The sequence below is a fragment of the Taudactylus pleione genome, unplaced genomic scaffold (assembly GCF_031769625.1).
Source record: "Taudactylus pleione unplaced genomic scaffold, aTauple2 ptg000041l, whole genome shotgun sequence".
Lineage (NCBI taxonomy): Eukaryota > Metazoa > Chordata > Amphibia > Anura > Myobatrachidae > Taudactylus > Taudactylus pleione.
The window spans coordinates 72,692,285-72,716,324 of record NW_028284443.1 but is presented as its reverse complement, the minus strand read 5'-3'; the positions used below and the strand labels follow the sequence as shown (position 1 = coordinate 72,716,324).

General features: G+C 42.9%; 1 protein-coding gene across 3 annotated transcripts in view; it reads left to right on the top strand.

The window, feature by feature from the left end:
* PIBF1 (progesterone immunomodulatory binding factor 1) overlaps positions 1-24,040 on the top strand; it is a 276,137-nt gene that overhangs the window by 225,960 nt on the left and 26,137 nt on the right. For all 3 annotated transcript variants that reach the window (XM_088459353.1, XM_088459362.1, XM_088459346.1), the window contains one exon: positions 7,859-7,943. In XM_088459353.1, coding sequence (XP_088315479.1) covers positions 7,859-7,943 — 85 coding nt within the window. The remainder of the gene's footprint in view (positions 1-7,858; positions 7,944-24,040) is intronic.

Genomic DNA, 24,040 nt, shown 5'->3' with positions numbered 1-24,040 from the left:
TGTTGCGAGCTCGGAAACCGTCTTCCGCGAGGATATACCATCGCGTGTGGCATACGTTCTTCCAGTGGTGTCGACCGAGAGGTTATGCACCGCGGGAGTTTCGTCTGTCTCGGATTCTCGCCTTCCTACAAGCGGGACTAGATCATGGGCTTCGCCTTGCCTCTTTGAAGGTACAGGTTTCGGCCCTGTCTGTCTGGTTTCACCGTAGGATTGCTACAATCCCGGATGTACGCACCTTTATGCAAGGTGTTGTCCGCATTCAGCCGCCCTTTGTTCCACCTGTGGCGCCTTGGGATTTGGCTGTGGTCCTGAGGACTCTCCAAGGACCGCCGTTTGAACCACTGGGCTCAGTGGATCTTAAATGGCTAACAGCTAAGACTGTTTTCCTTCTGGCTATTGCTTCGGCCAGACGTGTTTCTGAGTTAGGGGCTCTTTCTTGTAGACCCCCTTTCTTGGTTTTTCATGGGAACGGGGCAGTGCTCCGCACTCGGCCTGAGTTTCTTCCCAAAGTTGTTTCCCAGTTTCATGTCTTTCCGTGGGTGAGGCCTCTTTGGATGTTGTGCGGGCCTTAAGGACTTATGTTGACCGCACTTCTTCGTTTAGGAAGTCGGACACTTTGTTTGTCCTCTATGGCTTCCGTAAAAAGGGTTGGCCTGCTTCAAAGCAAACTTTGGCAGCCTGGATCCGTATGGCTATTTCTGAAGCTTATCTTCATGAAGGCCTGCCGGTTCCTCCTTCTGTGAAGGCTCATTCCACTAGGTCTGTGGGTCCTTCGTGGGCAGCTCGACGTGGTGCCTCTGCAGTCCAGATCTGCAAGGCTGCTACGTGGTCCTCTGTCCATACCTTCGTGAGGTATTACAGGTTTGACACCTTCGCCTCTCAGGAGGCTTCCTTCGGGCGGCGGATTCTCCTTTCTGCACAGGAGCGTCCCCACCCTTAAAGGATACTGCTTTGGGACATCCCCAAGGTATCCTGTGGATACCCTTTGGACCCTGAAGTAGAAAATATGAGATATGGTAAGAACTTACCCTTGTTATCTCTATTTCTACGAAGTCCATAGGGTTCCACAGGACTCCCGCCCTGTCGCACATGTGCTGCAGATGGGTTTTGCTCTGGTCACCGGTTTTCCATCTCCCTCTGGTGAGAATGTGATTCTTGTATGTGTCCAGATCTTTGTTCTCTCTCTTCCTTCTCCTCCTCCGGCCTATGGCTTGGTAACTAACTGAGATGCCTTGGCTCGGGGGCGGGGTATAGGAGGGGGAACTAGTGCATCCTGGGAGGCTGAAAGCTTAACTCTTTGGTGCCCGATGACTGACGTCACACCTATACCCCAAGGTATCCTGTGGAACCCTATGGACTTCGTAGAAATAGAGATAACAAGGGTAAGTTCTTACCATATCTCATATTTTTAAGGGGCCCAGACCCAATTTGCAGGCTGGTCACACCCCTAAGTATGGGCCCCAATCACTGCATTCCCCTGGTGGGCCATTCACGCCCCAGTCCGACACTGCGAAGAGGACAGATCCATGCATAGGAGGAGGTGAGTATGACATTTTTTATTACTGGTACACCATTGGCAACTACCTACTGGAGAAGAGGACAGATTGGCTTCAGGGATAAGTGAGATAGTGTGTATGCATGTGTGTGTACATGTATGGTTTATAAAATTATACTTTTCTACGGTGTGTGTTTTTTTTTAATATTGCTTTTGTTGTGGAACTACAGCTATCAGCTCCCCCGTAATTCCCCGCATACTGATACTTGTGGTTCTCCAAGTACCAGCATGCGGGGGAGGCTTGCTGGGAACTGTAGTTCCACAGCAAAAGACAATATTTAAAATGTAATTGCACCACACTTTACATAATCAACCCGGCACCCACCGCCCAGCTGTGCCGGGGATAGCCCCGAGCTATCAGCCTGGGCCTGGGGTGTCCTGGAGAGGTGGACCCCAACTCCCCAGGGATCCCCGGCCTGGGCTGACTAGTGGTTAGGGGTGATGCTGCGGCTGGTGGGCCCGGTGAAAGGGCTCCCCTGGCTGTGGCATCACCCACCTGCTAGAAAGAGTCCGGTGCTGGTTCTGGTAAATACAGGGGGGCCCTTTGCATTTTTTAGACCCTGTTTTTCCAGAACCAGGACCAGCTCAGAGCCCAGTGCTGGTTGCACTAAATATGGGGGACCCCTACATCATTTGTCCCCCGTATTTTGGCAACCAGGACTGGTTCTGAAAAGCCTGGTGCTGGTTGTGCTTCATACCGGGGACCCCTATGTTGTTTGTCCCCCCTGTAATTAGCACAACCAGTACTGGGGCTCCATAGCCCGGGGCAGGTTGGATTTTTGGGGCGGGGCTACGCCATTTTACATTTTTTTACACTGTTTTTATATTTAAACACAGAAGCACACACTGGTCTAACTGACCCGTCCGTGCATCCGTGTTTGTTTTTTGTAAACACAGATGCAGGTATCACGGGATTTTCAGATCCGAGCCTGCATCGGTGTGCTGCTACCTCCCTCAGGTCCTAACACCTGAACCACCACCGCCCTCACCGCCGCCGCTAGCGCCCGCTGCCGTCCCCGGTTCCTGGCCACAGCTAATGCCCGCTAGCCCGTACCCCCTCTCCCCTGCATCCCGGCCGCAGCAAATGCCGGCTTCCTGCCCCACCGGCCCCTGCTGCCGCCCGCAAATGACGACCATCTTGCTGCACCCAAGTGAAGCCACTATGACTATAGCTGCTGGAGGCTCCTAATGAGGCTGCGCAACAAGTTGAAAAGTCCTATCTCTACAATGGCGCATTCTTGAGGTAATAGTTTAAAAACAGTAACTTTCTAATTTACCTGAACCCCAAAAGCAAGTACCCTGGCACAATAGCTACCTAATAAAACAAACCCCAAGTCTAAAATCCACCCCTACCCTGAGTTATGCCTTCCCAAAAATCCCCCCATAGACTATAGCAGAAAAGGGTTCCTAATTGAGAATGTCAGAAAAAAGTGACAGTTGGAGCTGTAGATTACTTCCATGTCCTCATTTTCTTATGTTTTTGCCCTGAAATTTGGCATGCAGCACCCAGTGACAGTTCTACCCGACCATGCCAAATTTCAGATCCGTACCTCTGATACTCTAATAGCTTATGAGGTGTAACCCCTAGAGCACCCAAACCCCCTCCGGAATTCTCTATGGAGAAATCATTTTTTTTTTAGATGCAGCCTTAATATAAGGGCACGACTGTGCCCTTATAATATATATGTATGTGTGTGTGTGTGTATATATATATGTGTGTGTATGTGTATATATATATATATATATATACAGTATATATGGTAGATCTAGATAGATAAATACACAACTATCAATATAGATGAGCTTGTATTTTTACAACTTTACCTTTGCATTATTGCAATTGTTTCTCTTCACTTGTTGAAGTGATTGGTTGTAGCCCTCTCCTTTGAAAACAGCAATGCAGGGAGGTCTTCGGGTGTGAAGGCTTGAAAGATTGTAGGGACATCTGCATTTTCAGTATTTCCATCACTGAGTCTAAATTATCTAACACACATACATTAGGGATCATTTCGTCACTAACAATTTTAACCTACCAAGATATTTTTGGCCAGAGCACTCAGAGGGCACCCAGCAAAGCATGTAGAAAACATACAAACACCACAAAGTAGTAATGAAAGCCGATAACCACAGCACTGTACAGACCGCAATGCTAACCACTGTGCCACTCTGCTTTCTATGCACCTATAAGTGTTCTGCTCTGTAATCAGTACATTGCTAAGATTCACCTTTGTGTTAACAGTTATTGTCAAAGAAAAATCCATATGCCACATGAGTATGTTATGTTTTGTAATCTTTAATTATAGCAACTTCATATACCGGTTTGGTCATTAGTTTCTGTAATGCACAGTGTACAACTATAACAAGAGAGCGATGCCATTCAGTAATAATAAAGTCCACCTGATACACCGCTCGTTCCTACAAATGCCAGTAGAATTTCATCATTATTAAATGCTGCCATATTGTTGTTTTATTTTGTCAAGATAACGTGTATGTTGTATTCTATAAACTCATAGGCAAACGCGGGGGGGGTTCCGGTTGCCTGGACACCCCCCAGCCCACACCATGAAGACCACAATAGAAATGGCATGTTTTTAAAATCCCCTCAGTGTCACAAATTAAATAATTAGCACCACCTGTTCTTTTAAATGTGTGAGCCAGTAATGAATACACTTGTGCACCAACCAGGAGACATGGAAAACATGCACTGTTAGGGGTCCACTAATATAGACCATCTATAGGGTAAATTATTAATACTGTATAATAATACACTATCCAGTGCTTAAGGAGACCGATATGTACATATATGTTCAGGGCAGTGCAAGGTTCTTTTGCTGCTCCCCCAGACTCCCGAACTCAAATGATCTGGAATGGTGCCCACATCTGAAATAAAAACATTCAGCTCAGGTAGGATGGCCCTTCTGTGATCGCTGGTCCTGTATATGTCAGAATTATTGCATACACTATACTTCGTATGATGTGTATTATAGCTGGTAGTGCTATATATGCCCTCTCCATGGACTGGCAACACTTTAAAATCAAGCATTTGAAAATCTCCTCTACAAATCCTGTGTTTGCCCCTGAAGCTGGATGTGCTGAAAACAGTCTTGGTTAGAATAGCTGCTCCAGGGATGATTAGACTCTTTCAGAGAACAATATAACACATACACAGTGTTTCTACAAAATACAATATATAACTTTAAAGCAGTATTTAAGAAACAATGTGAACTGCCACTGGCAGTCTTCCTGACAAGAGTGGGTCCCAGGTGGCAGGGCGTATCTACCCATTGGCCAGGATGGCACCTGCCAGGGGTGCCGACCAAAGGGGGGGCGCCGTCCGGCAATGGCACCAGCAGCCAAGGGGTGGACTAGTCCCCTAGCCCCACAAATGTAGGGCAGACCGCAGTGAGAGCGGTCTTCCCTACGCAGTTTATAAACACACAGCCGCCAGAGGCGGCTGTGTGTTTGTTATAGCAGCCAGCCAATGAGAGTCAGACAGACTCTCATTGGCTGCTGCGTCGTACACGGAGGGTACCGGCTGGAGCTCACTCATGAGCTCGGTCTTCTGGCTCCCCCCACAGCATGTGATGGGAGAGACCGGGGGGACCGCTAATGGGGGCACTTTAGAGAGGGGACTATTACTGGGGGCACTGTATAGGGGGGACTATTACTGGGGGCACTGTATTGGGGGGACTATTACTGGGGGCACTGTATAGGGGGGACTATTACTGGGGGCACTGTATAGGGGGGACTACTACTGGGAGCACTGCAACCTAGCGGGGACTACTACTGGGGGCACTGCAACATAGTGGGGACTACTACTGGGAGCAATGCAGCATAGGGAGGACTATTACTAGGGGCACTGTATAGGGCGAACTACTACTGGGGGCACTGTATAGGGGGACTATTACTGGGGGCAGTGCCGCATAGGGGGGACTACTACTGGGGGCAATGCAGCACAGAGGGGGATTACTACTGGGGGCACTGCACAGGGGGGGTGTCAGCAGTGCTGCCATCAGAAATTGTGGGGCCCAGGACTGACAAAGTAGGCAGGCCCCCCCCCCTATCAACCTTGTGAATGTGTATATTACTTTAGAAATATTGCTCAGCCCCTTGTTGGCTTTCAGTGGTAAGGTTGGCTTTCAGTGATGAGAAACAATTACGTTTAAGCACACTTTTTAGTAGCTATAGCCCCCTCCCTTTTTTTTGTGGATTGGCCCCCTTGGAGTGTGGTCAGTGCCACTGAAAAAGGTCTTCCATCTGTAGTTGTACTGCTACAGCTCTCCATTCACCAGTTTGGAGTCTGCAGTCAATACAGCCATTACAGCAGAACTTGGAGACACAGGGAGCTCAGACTGATATTCTTTTAACAAACAATACCTGGATATCTCTACGCTATGGGGTGATTCAAATTGAATAGCGTCGGAATGTTGGTCCCGGAGCTATTCAATTGACTGCAATGTGAAGTCTGAATTGAAGCATTTAAGAATGCCGGTTCTCACGACTTAAGCAGTGTATAGTAGTGAGAACCTGCATTCGCCCAGACCAAAGTGCCGAAAGCGAGACTGTTAGCTCTGTGCTAAGCCGGAAAACAGCCGTGCGCCGGCACTTTAGTCGGATTTCTCCTCACACCCTCAGGAGGGTGTGGGGAGAAATCAATTAGTCAACCTGACAGCGTGCTAAATTGAATAGCTGCGGGAGCTCCCTCCCGGCGCTATCAATAGCACACAGAATTGAATTAGCCCCTATGACATAACAGGTAATGATATCTCTGAAACAATCCACTTAATGCTTAAGAAGTACTGTATGGCACGTTTCTACTTGGTACCTTTAATATAGAACTCAAGATACATGTTCAGTATTGGGCCTGATTCTACAGGGAGGGTGAGGGTAGGGACACTGAGGGAACATTACAGGAAGGGTGAGAGCTGGTACACTGAGGGGAAATTACAGAGAAGTTTAGGGTAGGGACAGAGGGGAGGTTAGAGGGAGAGTGAGGGTAGGATCACTGAGGGGAGGTTACAGGGAGGGTGAGGGAAGCGAAGCTGATGGGAGGTTACAGGTAGAGTGAGGGTAGGGACAGTGAGGGGAGGTTACAGGGAGGGTGGGGTCATGGAGAGTGAGGGGAAGTTACACAGAGGATGTAGAAGAAGAGCCACACTCACATCAAACAAAGCCCAAGGCATCAACAGGTGGGGTCTACCCAAAGTGGCATCCACAGAGTCCACCGATGATGGAATAAAATAAATGGGGCACTCAGCAGGGTACAAGAGATTTGCATATACAAATATTTAAAAATACACACACTCTTACCTGATTGATGGCTTAGTTACTGTATCATCTGTCACATTGGGTCTTTCTCCCAGCACAAGCTGAGGGCAGGCTACACACTCTGCAGCGTCCCCCTGCTCCTGTGCTTTTGCTCCTCCTCGGCTCTTCTCAGTCTCCGTCCTCTCCTTCACATGCAGCCACAGGCACACAAAAGAGCATGTACGGCATGACGTCACTGAAATGCCGTGACTAGAGGCAGGGGAGATTCCTCTCCTTTTGTAACAACTCCATGGCTGTTACCAGACAGGCGGCGCGGAGCGGACCTGACCGGAGAGTAATTAGAATAAATTTTTGCCCAGCTGGCTAAAGGGTGGTCCTTAGTTTCGTCCTCTCAGAGGACGGGCCTTGGCAGCCCTCCCCCCCCATATTCTACCAGTGGCCGGGCCCGGGACTCGAGTCCTGACAGTCCCCCCCTGATGGTGGCCCTGGGTGCCAGTTCATTACATTGTCAGGGGTGCTTGGATCCCTAGATACACCCCTGCCAGGTGGACTTAATCTTTCCTATTTCTGCTGAATATCCCACTCTCATCACAGTTGTATTGTCCTAAACTTTAAAAATGTGACTGGATAGGAAACAGTCACCATCAGTAACAGTGTGTGAAGCCATTGCCTCACTTAGAAGTGGTAGGCAGTGCATTTATCCAATTTCTATTGTGACATGATTATTTGTTCAGTTGAAAATCTATAAAAATACTTTTGTTCTAAAATATATAATTTACATGGCATCAGTTTAAAATTACAATGTTTGATACATGGTTATTTATGTTTTATGAGTTCAAGGATATGGCTGTTTATTTGATAGATAATAGCAGGGTTTTTTGTTGGCTGAATTATGTGCTACTTTTTGATAGTGTGTTGGTGTGTGTCAAATAAGGTGCTCAGAATTAGCAGCTTTGTTTGGTATTGCTTTTTTCCTGCTAATACTGACTGTGGAATAGTGATGTAACATGCTACTAATGTTTTCTTATTTTGCAGTAATTTAAATAAAGAAAAGTCGTCTTTACTTCGTGTAAAAAACCAAATGGCAGCAGATTTGGAAAAGCTTCTAAATCATCAAGAGGTATAGTTGTTATTTTATGCACTATAAAATAAAAGGCATTGATGTCGTCCACAGTGAAATTAAAGATACATTTATGCTTAAAAAGATGATACGTGTGTGGATTGCATAGTCAGATCTATTCAAGTCCTACCTTAATATGTTATTTGTGCAAGATCACATTTGGCATTAAATGCACTCTGTAGTATTAGAAAAATACATGAAAATTATGTGACTGTGGAATAATATTGCTTGGACTAGCACAGCCCAATCTTTTGTTCATCTATTGACAGTTTAAATGCTGGCTATGACCATTCCAAGTGCCACTTTAACATGGCAGAGGGGAGTGGGAAAGGCAGCACCATTCACAGCTGTAAATGATTGCATCTTTTGCTGGCCTTCCTTCAGGGGTGGGCTGGGCCGGGGGGCAGGGTGACATTTGCTCCCCGCCACGCTACAATTTTAAAGTTAAAGGGCCGCCGGGTGGCTGCAGCTGCATGCTGCATCACATACCCTGCGGCCGGGAGACAGAGAAAAGATGCTCTCCGACTGCTCCATTTAAGTTATTCATACAGTCAGAGCGGTCAGGGAGCATCTTCTATCTGTCTCCCAGCCGCCTGTCACATACCCGTGATGCAGTCGTGCTGCGTCTGGCTGTATTTGGCAGAATGCTGATTGGTGGATGGCTCTAGTCCCATCCACCAATCACAGTGGTGAGATTTCTTCCCACACTGATTGGTGGATGGTTGGAGCTATCCTCCAATCAGAATTCAGAAGGTTGCAGGAGGACTAGACAGGTAAGAGTGGCTGGGCAGAGTTTGCGTGCATAGTGTATGAGTCTCCTGGTTGTCGGTCACAGTTGCGGTTTTGGTGGGGTTGGGGTGGTGACTGGGGCACGTTGTTTGGGACTTTTTTTTTCAACTACCGGCAGGAACACTGCGCACTTCCTGCATGTACCTCTCCAATCCTTTCCCAAACATGTGGCTCCACCTTCTGCACTGCTCAGCACTGTTGGATTAACTCTCCGACGTGCAAAATCTATCAGACGATGGCTCGGGGGCTTGGCTTTAATCAGGGCAGTATATATATAATATAATTTCAATGCAATCCATGAGGTGAATGGCACACAGAGACAACAAATCCTTATAAATTCATATGTATTAGATCAAATGTTTTCAGGGTCTCAGCCCCGTCATCAGGATAATACACATACAACATAAACAAAACCAACACTTAACCCCCCCCCCTATTTATGCCCCCCTCATTACTACCAGCTCCCACGCTCTACCACGAATGCAGGCACCTCCCACCGGAACTGGACACTGCTGCACTTCTGGGATACCCTACAGCCATCACCAAAGGAACTGCCAGCATGCGTTCCACAGGCTGACTGCATGCGTTCCATCGATGCTGACATCGTGCCCATGCTCCGTGGGTCCACTTCTGCAAAACCGAATAGGCAGGGATAGCTGCAGATAACATCAAAATAATAAACAAAATGACAAAAGAAAACACCCCCAATAAAAAAGAAGAAACTGTGATAAATAATAATCAAAAAATAAACAAATGAAAATAAATAAAAACAAACGCAGATAAATACATAAAATGATCCAATATCCAAAGTACACAGATAAATCAAGATAGTCCAAGATCAAGATATAATACATAGCAGAACCATCTAATATGCAGAAATGCTATTTACATCAGGCTGTTCCAGTTAATTTTATCATTAAGCCCACCAGGCTTAGTGGTGCCCAATCTAATAATCCACCTAGATTCTTTAAACAACAATATTTTTGCCCGGTCTCCACCCTTTAAGGAGGCTGGAATGTGGTCAGTGATGTAGTACCTGAGGGAATCCAAAGAATGACTCGCTTTGCCAAAATGCCTGGCTACCGGCTGGTCAATATCTTTACCATTCAACATGCGAATGGCGGAGCAATGTGCATTCATACGCTCTCTAAATTTTCTTGTGGTTTGACCCACATAATGGAGCCCACAGGGGCATGCAATAACAAACTACATAGGTGGTCATACAGGTGAGATCAAATCTAATGTCAAGATAGTATTATTGTGCGGGTGTTTGAACGTTTTACAAGGAACAAGAAACTTGCATGCAGTGCACCCACTGTACTTCAAACAACCAGGTGTCTTAAAGTACACATTAGGGGGTTGTAGCCCGTCAAGTTTAGAGATATCCGAATTAACCAGTCTATCTTTCAAACTGCGTCCCCTCTTAAAGGCAGCTAAAGGTCTATTATTGCGAAACATTGGTAAATCTGGGGTTTAATTTAAAAAGGAGGGGGCAGATCTGGCATCTGATTTTTAATGAGCAAGGAGAGGCTGTCAATTTGTGGATCTGATTTTAAGTCTGATTATTCTATATTGGGCACTATTGAACAGAGGACACTAGTGTATAGTTTTTGATTTGTTAGATATGTCTGGTAGGTTATGTGTTTGTTTATAGCTCTTTGGCATAACAAGAAATTTCTATAATTATTTAAACTACACCCACATTAGATACACCACTCTGACGAGAAGCTTATTAGGCTATTTTTTCCATCACAGTTATTCGGTAGAATACTTAGGGCCACATGCTAGTGTTTACCCCCCAGGCTTAAAGTTGCCAGGCAGCCCTTGCCCCCCTTCCTCATTCCCTACTCCTCAAACTTGTTTGCTGTTGAAGCTGCATGGAAGCTGTGGAAAAAAACTGCTGCATGTAGCAGCCTCTGGTTGGGGAAGAGGGAGGAGAAAGCTAGTAGAAATACTTGTCAGTAAATTAAGCAGTTCCTAACACTTTTGCTGCTAAGGCTTTTCTCACTTCTATGCAATGTTCTTTTTAGGTGGTTACATGCCAGTATCTGTATCGTACTGATACAGAAAAAAAAATGTTTCAAAAAACTTTAATTTTTGTTTTATTAGTTTACTTACACTTTTTGAATGTGGCAAATAAAATATAACCAAAATGGCCAATAAAGTGTATATTTGTTTTTTGTTTTTTTATTCTTCTATAACCACCACCAAGAAATACTTGGAAATTGGTTCAGCATTAATCCACCTTTCTAAAATCGAAAAATGCAGATTTCTACACTTAGATTTTTACAATAAAATGTACATCTGAAAATTAAAATGCATTTAAGAATGAATGTACTAAGCCTTGGAGAGAGATAAAGTACCAACCAATCAGCTACCGTTCTGTCATATTTCAAACACAGGCTGTAAAGTAATCAAATGGTTGTATAGTATGCCTGGAGTTACCCCTGGCTCACTGACATGTACTGAGCTGCACCCAGGTAATAAGCCAGTTACACCACAATAACCAAAGGACAATGAGAACAAATGGAAATGTGATCACTCAGGTGCACTAAATATCGAATATATCAGAAATATACTTTCCTTAAAACTTTCAAATGTTGCTCTTTGGTCTCATATGCAAGTACGGTATATGTTTCATGAAAGATAATTTTCATTACATAAAGGGAGAGAAAGATCTAAAAATATGGTATAATACGAAACACACTATTTAATGTTTTTATAAATATCCAGATATCAATATCCATAAAACTTGAATAAAGTTAGCATATACAGCAAGATGGAGGTTTACCAGATATCGCTCACAAAAGGACCTGTAGATCTAAAGTTGGAGGTCTCCGGAAACCTCCTCCAGGACTCTGGATTCCTCCCAGTGATCTTTTGGATTCACTCCTGTCACACTTTGGCAACGCGTTTTGAGAGAGAGTCTCTATTCCTCAGGGCAGTGTGACAGAAGTGCTCAAGACTACGTTTCTATACCCTAGATATGAACTACTTCCAGATGAAAGTTGCTCTAAACTAATTTTACCAATATATAGGTAATAATCAATTGCAAGTCCCTCTCTCCTATAGGACAAGACTATCCAATCATCCTGCTATATAGTACACATTAAAATAAATAAGACACACACATTCATTTTAAACAATGAGCAGTATAATATCGCCTGACCGTAAGTGCATCAGATGAACTTCCGGATACCTTGTTGTTGTACAGTTTTTATATCTGTCTCCATTGGTGATAAATGTGTAAGTGGTGGCTGCTAATCATGCAATCTCTTGTCCCCTCTCAGTTGTGCGCCATCAGTCTGGGGAAGCCTTCCTTTTGCGGCAACGGCTACTTCCTGTAAACAGAACGTTAGTGGAATGCATCTACTTCCGGTCCTGCTGCCATATTGTTTCAAATGGAACGCAAACAGGAAGTCCACATTAGCTCTTCTTCCGGTATATGGAACGCATCCATACGGTTTTAACATCACGTAAATTCCATTTTTGTTCTGTTTACAGGAAGTAGCCGTCGCTGCAAATGTAGTTCTCCCTGCTTCTGCCCGCAAGGAGGGGGCTCTTATACACACAATCACACATACTTACACACACTAACTTACCACACGTTGCTGCAGAAAACCGGGTCCTGACAGCCTGGAGGAAGAAGACTGCTTCGGAAGGTGAGTAATTGCTGACTAATTAAACTCATTGGAAACATACAATTGCTTAATTAGTCAGGGGGGCTGCCGCAGGGGTCCCAGAGCAATTCCCGACCATTTTTCCTAAAAATATGGATTTTAGGAAAAATTAGTCGTGCTCTGGAGGTGTGAAAAAAAAACTTCTGCCACTTAAAAAAAAATGAAAAACCCTGCACCTAAGGTGCCAGATTTTTGGTTATTCTCGCACCTAATTGAATACCCCTCTCATATGCATTTCTACCATATTGTGATCTACAATGCTCTGATCTTGCAAGTGATTTTTCCATGACTGGAATATATTTGAAAGCATTACATATTACATTTGTTATTGCAATATTTTATATAGCTTTCAAATCTAAATGTACAAGATTTTTACATTTGTACAATGGTGAATTTCAAAAACAGTCTAAATTCCACTTGTGCAATTTGATTTGTGAGACAGCATGTCATTACTCATTTAGGCATGGCTGTCTGTAGAATGTAGCCAAAAGCTATTTTGAAAAGGGTCAAGTAGGGATTTGGGGGAAAGTGTGCAAAATAAGTATGCATGATTGAAGCATAGGAAATAAATGTGATAATGCAATAATTAGAGAGGCTTCTTATGTTGACAGGAATGGTGGGTAATCGTATGGCAAGCGTTTACGTGAACATTAGAATAGACTGTACATTATGGTGCTAAATTTAACTAAAAGTGTTGTCTAGACAATATGGGGAAGGGGCCACAGGCAAAGGTAGTGCAGAACTGTTATGACTTTGGTGAAATGCTACAATATGTCAGACAATGTTCTAAAAGTGGAATGGAAAAAATTTGCCTGAAAACAAGTATGACAATGTCATCTGAGTAATGAAATCCAGTTTAAAGTAAATGAATAAAAAACATGTTTTTGTTTTATAGTATGTATATTAAACTGTTTAAATTATGTTAATTTTCAAAACAAGATTTTTATTTTTGAAGTATGACTGCTGCAACTAGCCAAATAATATTTTTTAGTCATTTAAAAAAAAAGTTATAACATTTTCTTTATAGCATTTAAAGGAGTTGTACAAAGTCCCTTCTGCCAATCTCAAAAAAACTTTTTACACGTTGTCATTATGGGGTACTGTGTGTAGAATTTTGAGGACAAAAATTAATTTATTCCATTTTGGAATAAGGCTGTAACATAACAAAATGTGGAAAAAGTGAAGCGCTGTGAATACTTTCCGGATGCACTGTATTTGCAAAAGTGCAACAATATTCAAAATAATCTGGATAAAAAATATGTCCCTCCAAATAATAAAAAGAGGGTTATATTTTTCTTATTATTGGTTATTGCACCACTGCACCAAAGATACTTAAATATCATGTGACATGGTGTATATGTAGCGCATATAAAATTCATCTTTTTAAAATGGACATGTTTACATCCTGTTAACTTGTTTCTTGCAAAAGATTTTTCCTACATGTTTGTGTATAGAGTTGGTACACGTTGAGATAATCCAGGCAATATTCATCACTATAAGTAGGTTTGTAATCCCACAGCAGAACAAATGATGGAATGCCACAGAGGAGTTTTCTTGATCAATTGGCAAATCGAAGTATTTGGCAGCCCTTAAATACAGTTACACAGAGAAGTTATTTATAAAAGCAGATAAGGCAGCAGTTGCATAAAATAAAGCGTGTTTTCTGCTGTTTCAAAAAAATAAAATCGATCTGAAAACTGTTTTAGTGAGTTGTTTGGATTAGCAGATTAGGGTGGTATGCTGGTGGGCAATCTATCTGCTCTAGCTCCCATTACAAATGGGGAGAGTTACCCTGACTAGGTGGCCAAAGTTTGAAAACATCTCACCATAAGAAGTGATGAAGTCATATCGCCCAAGCTGGCAATGTATCAGGGAGTTTAATGAAATTTTATAGAGTTGCAGCTGTGTAAACTCTGAAGTCATTCTACACAGGAGTGCTTCTTGATGTAAACACAGATAAGGATATAATGTATTAACAAAGCTATGGGATTCCTCGCTGCTATTATTTCAGAATAATAGAACATTTTAAGTACATTAACAAACTTAGCAAGTTAATTTTGTAATAGCATAAAGCACCATCGGCTAAACAGGACACTTCCTGGAACAAGTCTAAATTGCACTGGAAATGTAAGTAGAAAGGCTTCACCGAAGTCGGAAATAAATATAGCAAAATATCTTTTTGGTGATCAGTAAAAGTCTCAAAAGCAGCTTCTTTAACATTATGCTAATGTTGTATTACATTTAATTTGAAAATGCCCAGATACTCTACAAGACTGTACATTATAAACATACAGATGTAACCTATTCCAAAGATGGGAAATTAGCTTTTACGTCTAATGTTGTATACAGGCATATTCTATAGCAAAAAAACCTATGACCATGGTTTAACATGCCAAAGCACATTTAAGGTCTAAAGTATATGTGTATATTATTACCCAAAGCAATATGGGATTTGTGTTTTGTGGGAATATGATAACATTTCCAGTATATACACATTGTAAAGATAAGGGGCTACTTGCAAGAAAATATTACCATGTTACACAATGCAAAATTTACTTTCCTGTCTAATTATTCAATCTTTTAAGTAGTTAACCTTTACCTAATATTTAAAATGTGCTATTTTACCCAACCAGTAAAGTGCAGAAAATGATAAGCTAGATGTAATTTCCCAGCAAAACAAAGAGTTTCTTTCCTTAGAACAAATATGCTTTGCTTTAAGTTCAAATACATTTTTTTCTTAATGTATTCACCTTACTGCTATGAGAATTCTAATATGTAGATCACTTTGATCTAATTATTATTGTATAAATAGTTTGTTATATTTGTTATATGTTCTGTAAAATTACCAATATAGTATTTCATCCATTATAGTGATTGGAGTCAGTAACTATGATGCATTTTAAAAAATACTATTAAACTCCATTTTGCTAACTGATTAATTAGAGCAAACAGCTCTAATTCTCAGGCGCTACAGTAATGCTGGGTACACACTTGGCGATATATCATGAGTGCATCGACTGGTGCGTATACACGATATGTCTGTGAACAACGTTGTTCAGACATATCAGGTCGGCTCTGGAGCACAACCAATGCCAATATATCTGGCAGATGCATCTGTGCATCTTCGTGCGTGTACAGGCGACCCTTGCTTCAGGTACCGCAGACACTAACCTCTTAACTAGACGGGCAAATTTAAATGCCCATCCAAGTGTGACGTCACCCCAGACATATCGAACTCCCAATTGGTAAGTGCATAGCTTACCAATCGGCCACCATCCTGGTGTGTACCCAACATGAGACTTGAGCAGTACGGAGTAGTCCTGATTATTGAGGCCATTTAATGACATTTGCGCTCATCACATTCTAACATCAGTATTGCTGGGGGGGTCTTTTTGCAGTACCCACACAAAATATATTAAACTTTATATTTTCGGAACATACTCCCCAGTAGTCTTTTTGCTCATTCGAACACGTCAAATTAAATTTAACCAAAATGGCCAAAAGAGGTTGACCTGCAATAAATTTAGGTGACCACTTGGCCGCATTAAATGAGGAGACCACTGTTTTAATTTTAAAAAGTGTGAGATCATGGTTTAGTTCCCAACATTCTGTGGAATTTTTTTGTTTACTTTTTCAGTCATTGTCTGGTTATCATCCCTACATATAGTTTTTCTTATATAAATTACATGATTTCTTGATAATTAAGCAAGCCACATGTCTATCTTTCTAAGTGATAGATGCATTATCCAGTTGGAACATGGCTCATATGGGTAAATTTACTAAGATGAGAGTTCTATTTAAGAAGTGATGTTGCCCATAGCAACCAATCAGATTATACTTCTCATTTATCTAGCACCTTCTAGAAGATAATACCTGGAATCTGATTGGTTGCTATGGGCAACATCACTACTTAATAGAACTCCCATCTTAGTAAATTTACCCCAAAGTGTAAGTTTTCAACTTTTAGGTTTAGCGGTACTTAATGAACTATCATCTTCCTTTTTATTGCCTAAAGGAGCTCTAGATCCTCATATTCAGGTTGTGTGGTGACAATTATACTGTACATTTTTACTAAAAAAATTCTAAAACATTTTAACAAATTTCAAATACATCAGATGATTACTATAAATGTAGTCAAAAGATCAACAATGTCAAGATTACGGTGAGGCTGCGGGGAAATATTAGGGTTAGGCAGCGGGGTAGGCTGTAGGGGCTGGGGGGCGGCGGTTAGAGTTCAACACTAGCAGGATAAGTGAAAATTAACCAAACACCGAGTATCACAAGTCTGACCTGGAAGTCACATGACCACCAGGATCCAGAAGACGCAGGTGGTGCCGTCAGGAGCAGGCAAGTCACCTGGAACGATATGTCGACATTCTAACATTTCAATATTTCTCCACTGTCTACATGATAAATGTCAGTCTACGTGATGACTGTCGACATATCATAGCCATCCATTTATAACCCGTTTCATGCTATGTTTCTGATTTTTTTTTTTTACTGTATTTGAACACTTATTTTTTACAAAAAACGCCTGGAAATTGTCAGGGTTTTTTTTTAGGATTGAATTAAAATTTATCCAACACAATTTTATTAACAAAACCCCAAAAAATGTTTTCAGAAGTATCGGGTAAGTATACTTACTCTCACTCTTTGTAGCCTAACCCGCCCCACAACCCCCCCCAGTGGTCTCTAACCCTCCCCCCCTAGGGGTGTCTAACCCTAACGTCTCCCTCCCAAAACCTAACCCCGCTGCGCTCCCTAGCCCCCTCCCACGGCTAACGCTAAGGGCGCCTCGAACTTACCTCGTTCGGTCTGGCATTCCGGCGCCGGTCTGATAACTACATCCTGATGTCGCAGTGCAAGCAATACCAAAGCAAGTGCATATCCATATTACATTAATTACAATCACACTAACCGGCCTAATTGTAACCCAAAGGAATATGGAGACTTGAACTAAGCTGCAAATCTATCCAGTTTGGCTAACCATGTGTGTAGCCAATTAGGACAGACTATAGACAGAAGTAAAATTTTTAACACAATTTGTTAGATGGGCCTGTAATAAGTACTATCTATGAGGCTCCATCACCGAACTCTGCTTCCCCAGGGCACATGAATACTGGTTTCTGCTCTATGCCTTACAATTAGGGTTAGTGATTCCATTTGGTGAAATTAGGCTGTCACCTAGAGTGCCAACAGAGCCAGTCCCAGGTCTATTAGCATCATAAGCAAAAAATGTTGGAGTGCCCAAAATGTAATGAAGGGGGAAAACCACACACAGATTGTCCCAGACAGAAAAAATAAATAAGACACGACCCCCAAAATAAAACCCATCGATTCAATGATTGCCACCATAGATGTCCCTCCCTCACCCGCAGAGTGGTGCCGGCACGCAGCAACCTGACTCAGTCACTGCAGTGCTGCTTCGCTGTGCACGCACAGTTAGACGTGCGGCCACATGACCTATGATGGTGTGCCACCGTGTTGATATCTATAGGCTCACGCTTGAGCTGTGTCTGGGACACCTGGAAGAGGCTCCCCCTCCGTATGCCATACCGCGTGAGAATGCCCGGCATGAATGAGCCGCACTGAGCCATGTAGTGCAGCGACTTTTTCTTTAAATTGTGCATTTCGTTCGCATCGCAGATGCAGCAAAACACCACTCAAAGGGGTATAATTACTAAAGGTTGATTTGAATCAATTTTGATGTGTTTCGGGGGTTTGCTCACACGTTTACTAATTCTAAAAAAAAATGTAAATGTGTGCTTTAGCTCCAGAAACACAACATGTAATGTTGATTAATTTTCATCAATTTTAAATCGATTAAAACTTCTCTAGATGTAGGCTGGTGTTAGTGCCAGAACCACGCAAATCTCCTAGTCATGCGCAGAGCGATTTCACGCAAAATATGTATTCAACCCCCTAAAAATTATCGCAAACCTTTAGGATCTTAATGTGCATTTTTAAACTTATCTGCAGAATTTAAAAAGATAAATTATTATAAACTAAAAAATGCTACTGTACATAGTCAATAAGGCTATTCATTTTCCATGATCTGTTTTCTGTCATATTGAATTGGAGAACAGGTGACCTTTTTTCTGTAAATTTCATAGTAATCATTGATTGTTGGTGTTCCTTCTTGTCTAAGATCCTGTGACACGTGTATACAGACCACTTTTTAATGTCAAAACATAAGTCTGATTTTATCTCCAGTGATGGAGCATGTAGATACTAATATACTTGTCTGAGCTATTTTCATCAAGCAATTTGGTCTATGTATCCCCTTGGCAACATGACTGCAGAGTTTACAACTCGAAGCAGCATATTGGCATCAGCTATGCAGTCTTTCTAAACAGCTGCTCTGTTGAGATGTTTTATAATGCTCCGCACATGGCAGAGCTATGCAAATAGTTAATAACTAAGCACATACACTCTTGTTCAACAAATTGTTGTTGGGGAATGGGAAATATGCTGTTTTGGTGATCATTGGAATTGCATACCAGGATTACTACATTTTATAAATGATTGATAATGAAGCTAGCAGTGTATTGTCATTAAGTTTAACCTCTTGCTGATTCTTTTGCGCCTCAATGTTTCCAAAGCCTCAAATTTTGTAGAAAACCTGTTTTTTCTGAACCTGATGCTGAGGCGATTTGCTGTATTTTTTACAACTATAGGCAAAAGTTTGCTCAACCATGGTCAAATGCCATGTTTCACTGAATTATGAGATGACATAACACAACCTTTGCAGGGTACAAATTTAAACGAGATATTTCTGGACATTTTAATGCAATGTTACACTATATATGTTGAAAGCACATCATAAAAAATAAAAGTTTGGGTACCCTGTCAGTTAGTACTTTTAATACCACCTATGGCAAAAATCACAACTTGCCAACAGGGGTCAGGTGGTCAACAGTGATGATGTCACTAGTCACTATTTCAACCTTTCTGTGCTGGTGCTGGGATCCCAACACGGGTGAAAGGCTACTTGCAGCATCTTACCCCTGTGGGTGATATAACTTTAAAGTTTAAACGTGCCACTTACTGACATGTTTAAAGTTGGTATACTCTCACAACACCGTAGAGAACGGGGTGTGGCCATGGCCCTCTTGCAAAAAAAATAATAATTCAAAAGTAGTTCGCCGAGTGCCGTGCGGGGGGTTGATGGCAGCTGTAGGGCTGCACCCACAGGATGTGAGGGTGAGGGACGTGTGCACTCAGGAATTAAGCTGGGTACACATTTAACGATGCCCAGCAATGTGAAGCCCGACGAGCTGACATATTGTGCAGCCAGTACACATTACACGATCCGGTGCCTGACCGCCCGATATGTCTATTCACCTGCCTGGCAACGGCAGCTAGTTTGTCCATAGTGGGTACACATTTGCCGATAGTGACGCTATGTCAGCCTCATCGGCCGGATCAGGCGACATATTGTCTAACGTCGTGTACCCACCTTTAGTTTCTCCCCATAGCTGCCGGATGCTGTGGGTGGGTCTATGTGATCTTCAGGAGGCACCCTGCCTTCTGCATATCTCACAGCCCAGGCCACAGCAACCGGCACCTATGGGAAGAGACTTCCTCCTGAGGGCACTCCCCACACGACCCCTCCTCGCCACTGTACAGGGAAGCCCGGCAGCCACACAGGGGAACAATGTCCCCCTTAGTTGCTGAGCCAGGCCCCTCCAACAAGCCCAGGCCTGGGTAAATAGTAATCCACCCCCAACCCGGAGCCCCTGTACCTACACGTGTAAAATGCAGAAAGTAGCATTTCACCTGTGTCAGCACCGGCATAATGAGGTCAACATAGACAGTGACGCTATCACCAGTTACTATCTCCCATAACAAACCCCTTGCCAACTTTGGCTTTAGCCAACAAAAATTATTTCTATTCTTGCTTTAGAAATTTTTCCCCACCATACCTTCTATAATATAAATATTCTGGGTTCTTCTTGATTGAACTGCATGTGTCAGTGATCCCCAAAGGGAGTGATGGTAGAACCACCATGGGTGCAGGGGTAAGGCCTCTACTGGACCTGAAGGTGGGTGGGCAATGTCAAACTTTTATTTTCCCTACTCCTTTTGTGGAGGTAGCGGCATCTTTGGGTGCACAAATTCATGTTAGAAGCTGGCCGGATCAGGAGTGTTCCTTGCTGACTGTAGGCTAGGCACTCCTACATGCAAAAATTAAATTTCAGTTTCTGAGAATGGATTATTTAAATGAGATCTAAGGTGAAGAATGCACATTGGGGTGCACATAGTTTCCTAGCTGCATCATTTATTTTTATGGGTTCCAAAAACCAGGATGTGGACACTAACCTATACATGTACTAGTTTGGCAGTTAGGTGCAATTGCTTAAATAGAAAAATTCTGCACGCCCACGTTTGTACTTCCATACATCTGTGTTTAGACTACAACAGATTAAAACCTGACCTGCTGATATATATTTAATGTTAAGATAGATATGCAAAGCTAAATGGACCTGCTGGAGCATAAGTGCATGATCTGATTTACCACACATTTGCTTTCCAAACATTATTACTATTGTGTGTGTTCATTTGTCTAGAACTGCTTTCATTTTACCAATGAGAAAAATCAGTTTTGCAACATTCTTAATGTCTATTCGTACATTATAATTACACTGTGAGTAATAGCTCAGATATCTTCTCACATTTTGCTCCTTATTTATTTTAACAATTAGGAACATTAATGAAAACTAATGCAAACTACCAGACAACCAATCGAATTCTGTAGTTTTACTAGTGCCGTTAATAAATCATAGTCATATTGCTTGGTACGAACTACAACAACATATCGGTCGCTGAATGTGTGTATAGGCCCAAACAAATATTACTGTACTGTACTTAAATGTTTTGTGACACTAGCTAACCACTATGATGATGATAGCTGCAATCATCTAATGCAGTGGTTCCCAAACTGGGTGCCACGGGTTAGTGTCCAAACGAAACTGGTCAGTGTGACAGGCAAAACCAGAGCTGATGGCAGCCAATCATAAATATGTGGACAAACATAACCTAAGGGTGGCAAATCAGCACAATTTACTTAATGTGATCATTTTTGCTGAGTTTCTCAACAAGAAACTTTTTGCTTAGGGGTGCCGTGAAAGAAATGTTGATACTGTAGGGTGCTGTGATTCAAGAAAGTTTGGGAACCCCTGATCTAATGACCAGATCTGTAGTACTTTTGGATGTGCACATGAAGAAGACACTGAGATCCATACACATACTGTACAAATGTGATTATTTTCCCATCAGATTTACTGACTTTTCAAGTGTAATCTGATGATTGTGTAAGCGAGCAGATACAAAACTATGACCATTTGGCTAACCATTTGACACGTTTTACTGTGTAAAACAAACAAAAAACATTGCGTTTTTTGTAATGTTATCACAGGGGGAGAGTTTTAATAAAAGTGTTTATAAGTACTGGGAATTGTTTATTACAATACACACACAAATAGAGCAGTTATAGCCAAAAAGCAGCCTTCATGGAGTCTAATGTGCAGTTATTTCCTTTCCTTGGTGAAGGAGTGGTAAGGTCTACAGAATAAGTTCAGATGCTGTTTAGGTTGTGGGAACACTTCAAGCTTCTACAGTCTCTTACTAAGCTGCTAATAGTCCTCAGTGGTAATGTATGCTTCCCAGGAGAAACATAGGCCCTCATTCAGAGCCACTCGCAAACAGCAGTACGCTCGTTGCGTTCCGATGTTGACTAACCACGCATGCGTCGGTGTTACACTGCGCATGTGCGTACGGCAGATTGCGAGCTTTTTTTCTCTCGTTCCTAAAATAGCGTACAGGAAGTGACATGTCAAATGTGATTGACAGAACAGGGCGTTTTTGGGTGTTGACGGGGGTGGAGATGGAAAAACGCAGGCGTGGCGAGGCGTTTTTGGGGCGTACATACATTAGCAGATGCGAACGTCAAATGTGTTCGGACCGTCACATACGTCACTGGAACATCCTCTTTCCCTTCAAAATGCTCGCACAGTTTAGGGTCTGGATTACTCGACCACATTGGCGATGGCCTTCTCCTCCGTCCCGGGACTCCACGATGTTGCAGCGATTAATCGCGGGTGGTCACAAAAGCAATTAGTGTTGTATTGAAAACCGGCTTGGTATGTGTTTGGAAAGCAGTTTATTGGGATAGCACAAAACCGTACGCAGGTGGAAATCATACCTGCTAATGTCAGGATTACACAATCAATTGGCGTACATTTTGGGGGGGGTTTTTTGGCCTCAATTTGTTGTTTATGCCCTATTGTGACAATAATGTCATCATGTTTTAATTAGCTCCCCTTTTTTTTTTAATGTGCAATTTGCATCGTTATGTGATTTTTTAAACGTTCCTTCAAGAGGCCTTTTTTTTAAAACAAATGAAATGGTTTTTGGTGTCCTTTTTTGCCTTTAGGGCCAGGATTAAATGTAACCCATTTGTACAATAATGTCACAATACAATGTCAGATTTTTTTCATAAATTTATTGTTTAAACACAAACCAATTGGCATAATAATTTTTTTTTTTTTTCTGCCAAAGATACTTTTTTTCCAAAATAAATAATCAATAACTGATAACATAAACGTACAAAAATAACTTAAAAACATTTCACAAGAAAGGAGAGGGAAGTTTTGACCAGAAAGGAATATGAGCCAAGCACAGAAGGAGTGTGGGAAAAGTCGCCATTGCTGTCACCGTTTTTTCGCCCGTTTGGATGGGGGAGGGTGGGCGCCAGAGTGGGTCCGGGATGCCATCGGGCTGGCCTGTCCAGAGGCAGATGTTGTGGCCTCTGGACTAGGCACAGGGCTAGGCACATTTGGAGGATTGGCTGATGTTGTGCCAGAGGTGGAGGATCCTGATGTTCCGGCAGGAAGGGAGGTCGGCTCCACCATGTGCTGGCGAACGAGCTGCTCCAGGGCATCGGCGATGCGGATGTTGGCCCTGGTATTTTCCGCCAGGGCCTGACCAATGGTCACGTTGGCCGCAGCATTTTGCTCCAGGGCCTCAGCCACCAGTATCAGACTGGCGTCCATTCTCTGCAGAATCTCCGTATGGAAATCCGATTTGAAATTGAGTTCTGTGAGGAGGCCCACTGCCTGCGAGGGGGCACGCCCTGGACTGGCTTCTGCAGGGTCCTCAGCCGGATGTACTGGTTCCTCCCCTGCAGAGCCAGCAGAAATTCTGCGGCCAAGGCTTCCCTCTGGAGCAGACTCATCCGCCTGTGTCTCTGTTGGAAAAATGAGAAAAGCCTCACATTAGAATCTACATATTGGCACAATAGCATTTCAGAGTTGGTGACATCACAATACTTACCTGGGCCAACATGAGGAGCCGCAAAGTCTGGCATGTCCGTATCCATGTTGGACACGCCAAACACCTCCACAGGCTGCACACACCCCTGTGCCAGCTCTTCTAAATCCGTCAACTCCAATGACACAGGGGTGGGACCCCCACCTGTCCCCCTTGCATGCCTAGCCCTGTCCGCGAGTTTTTGCTTTAGGCGATATTTGAAGTCGGCCCATCTGTGGGGAAAAAAGGAAGCCATTATCCTTTGGTTTAAAATGGGGTTTGTTTTTAGGGGGGGCAAGGGTTTACTTACCGCCGTTT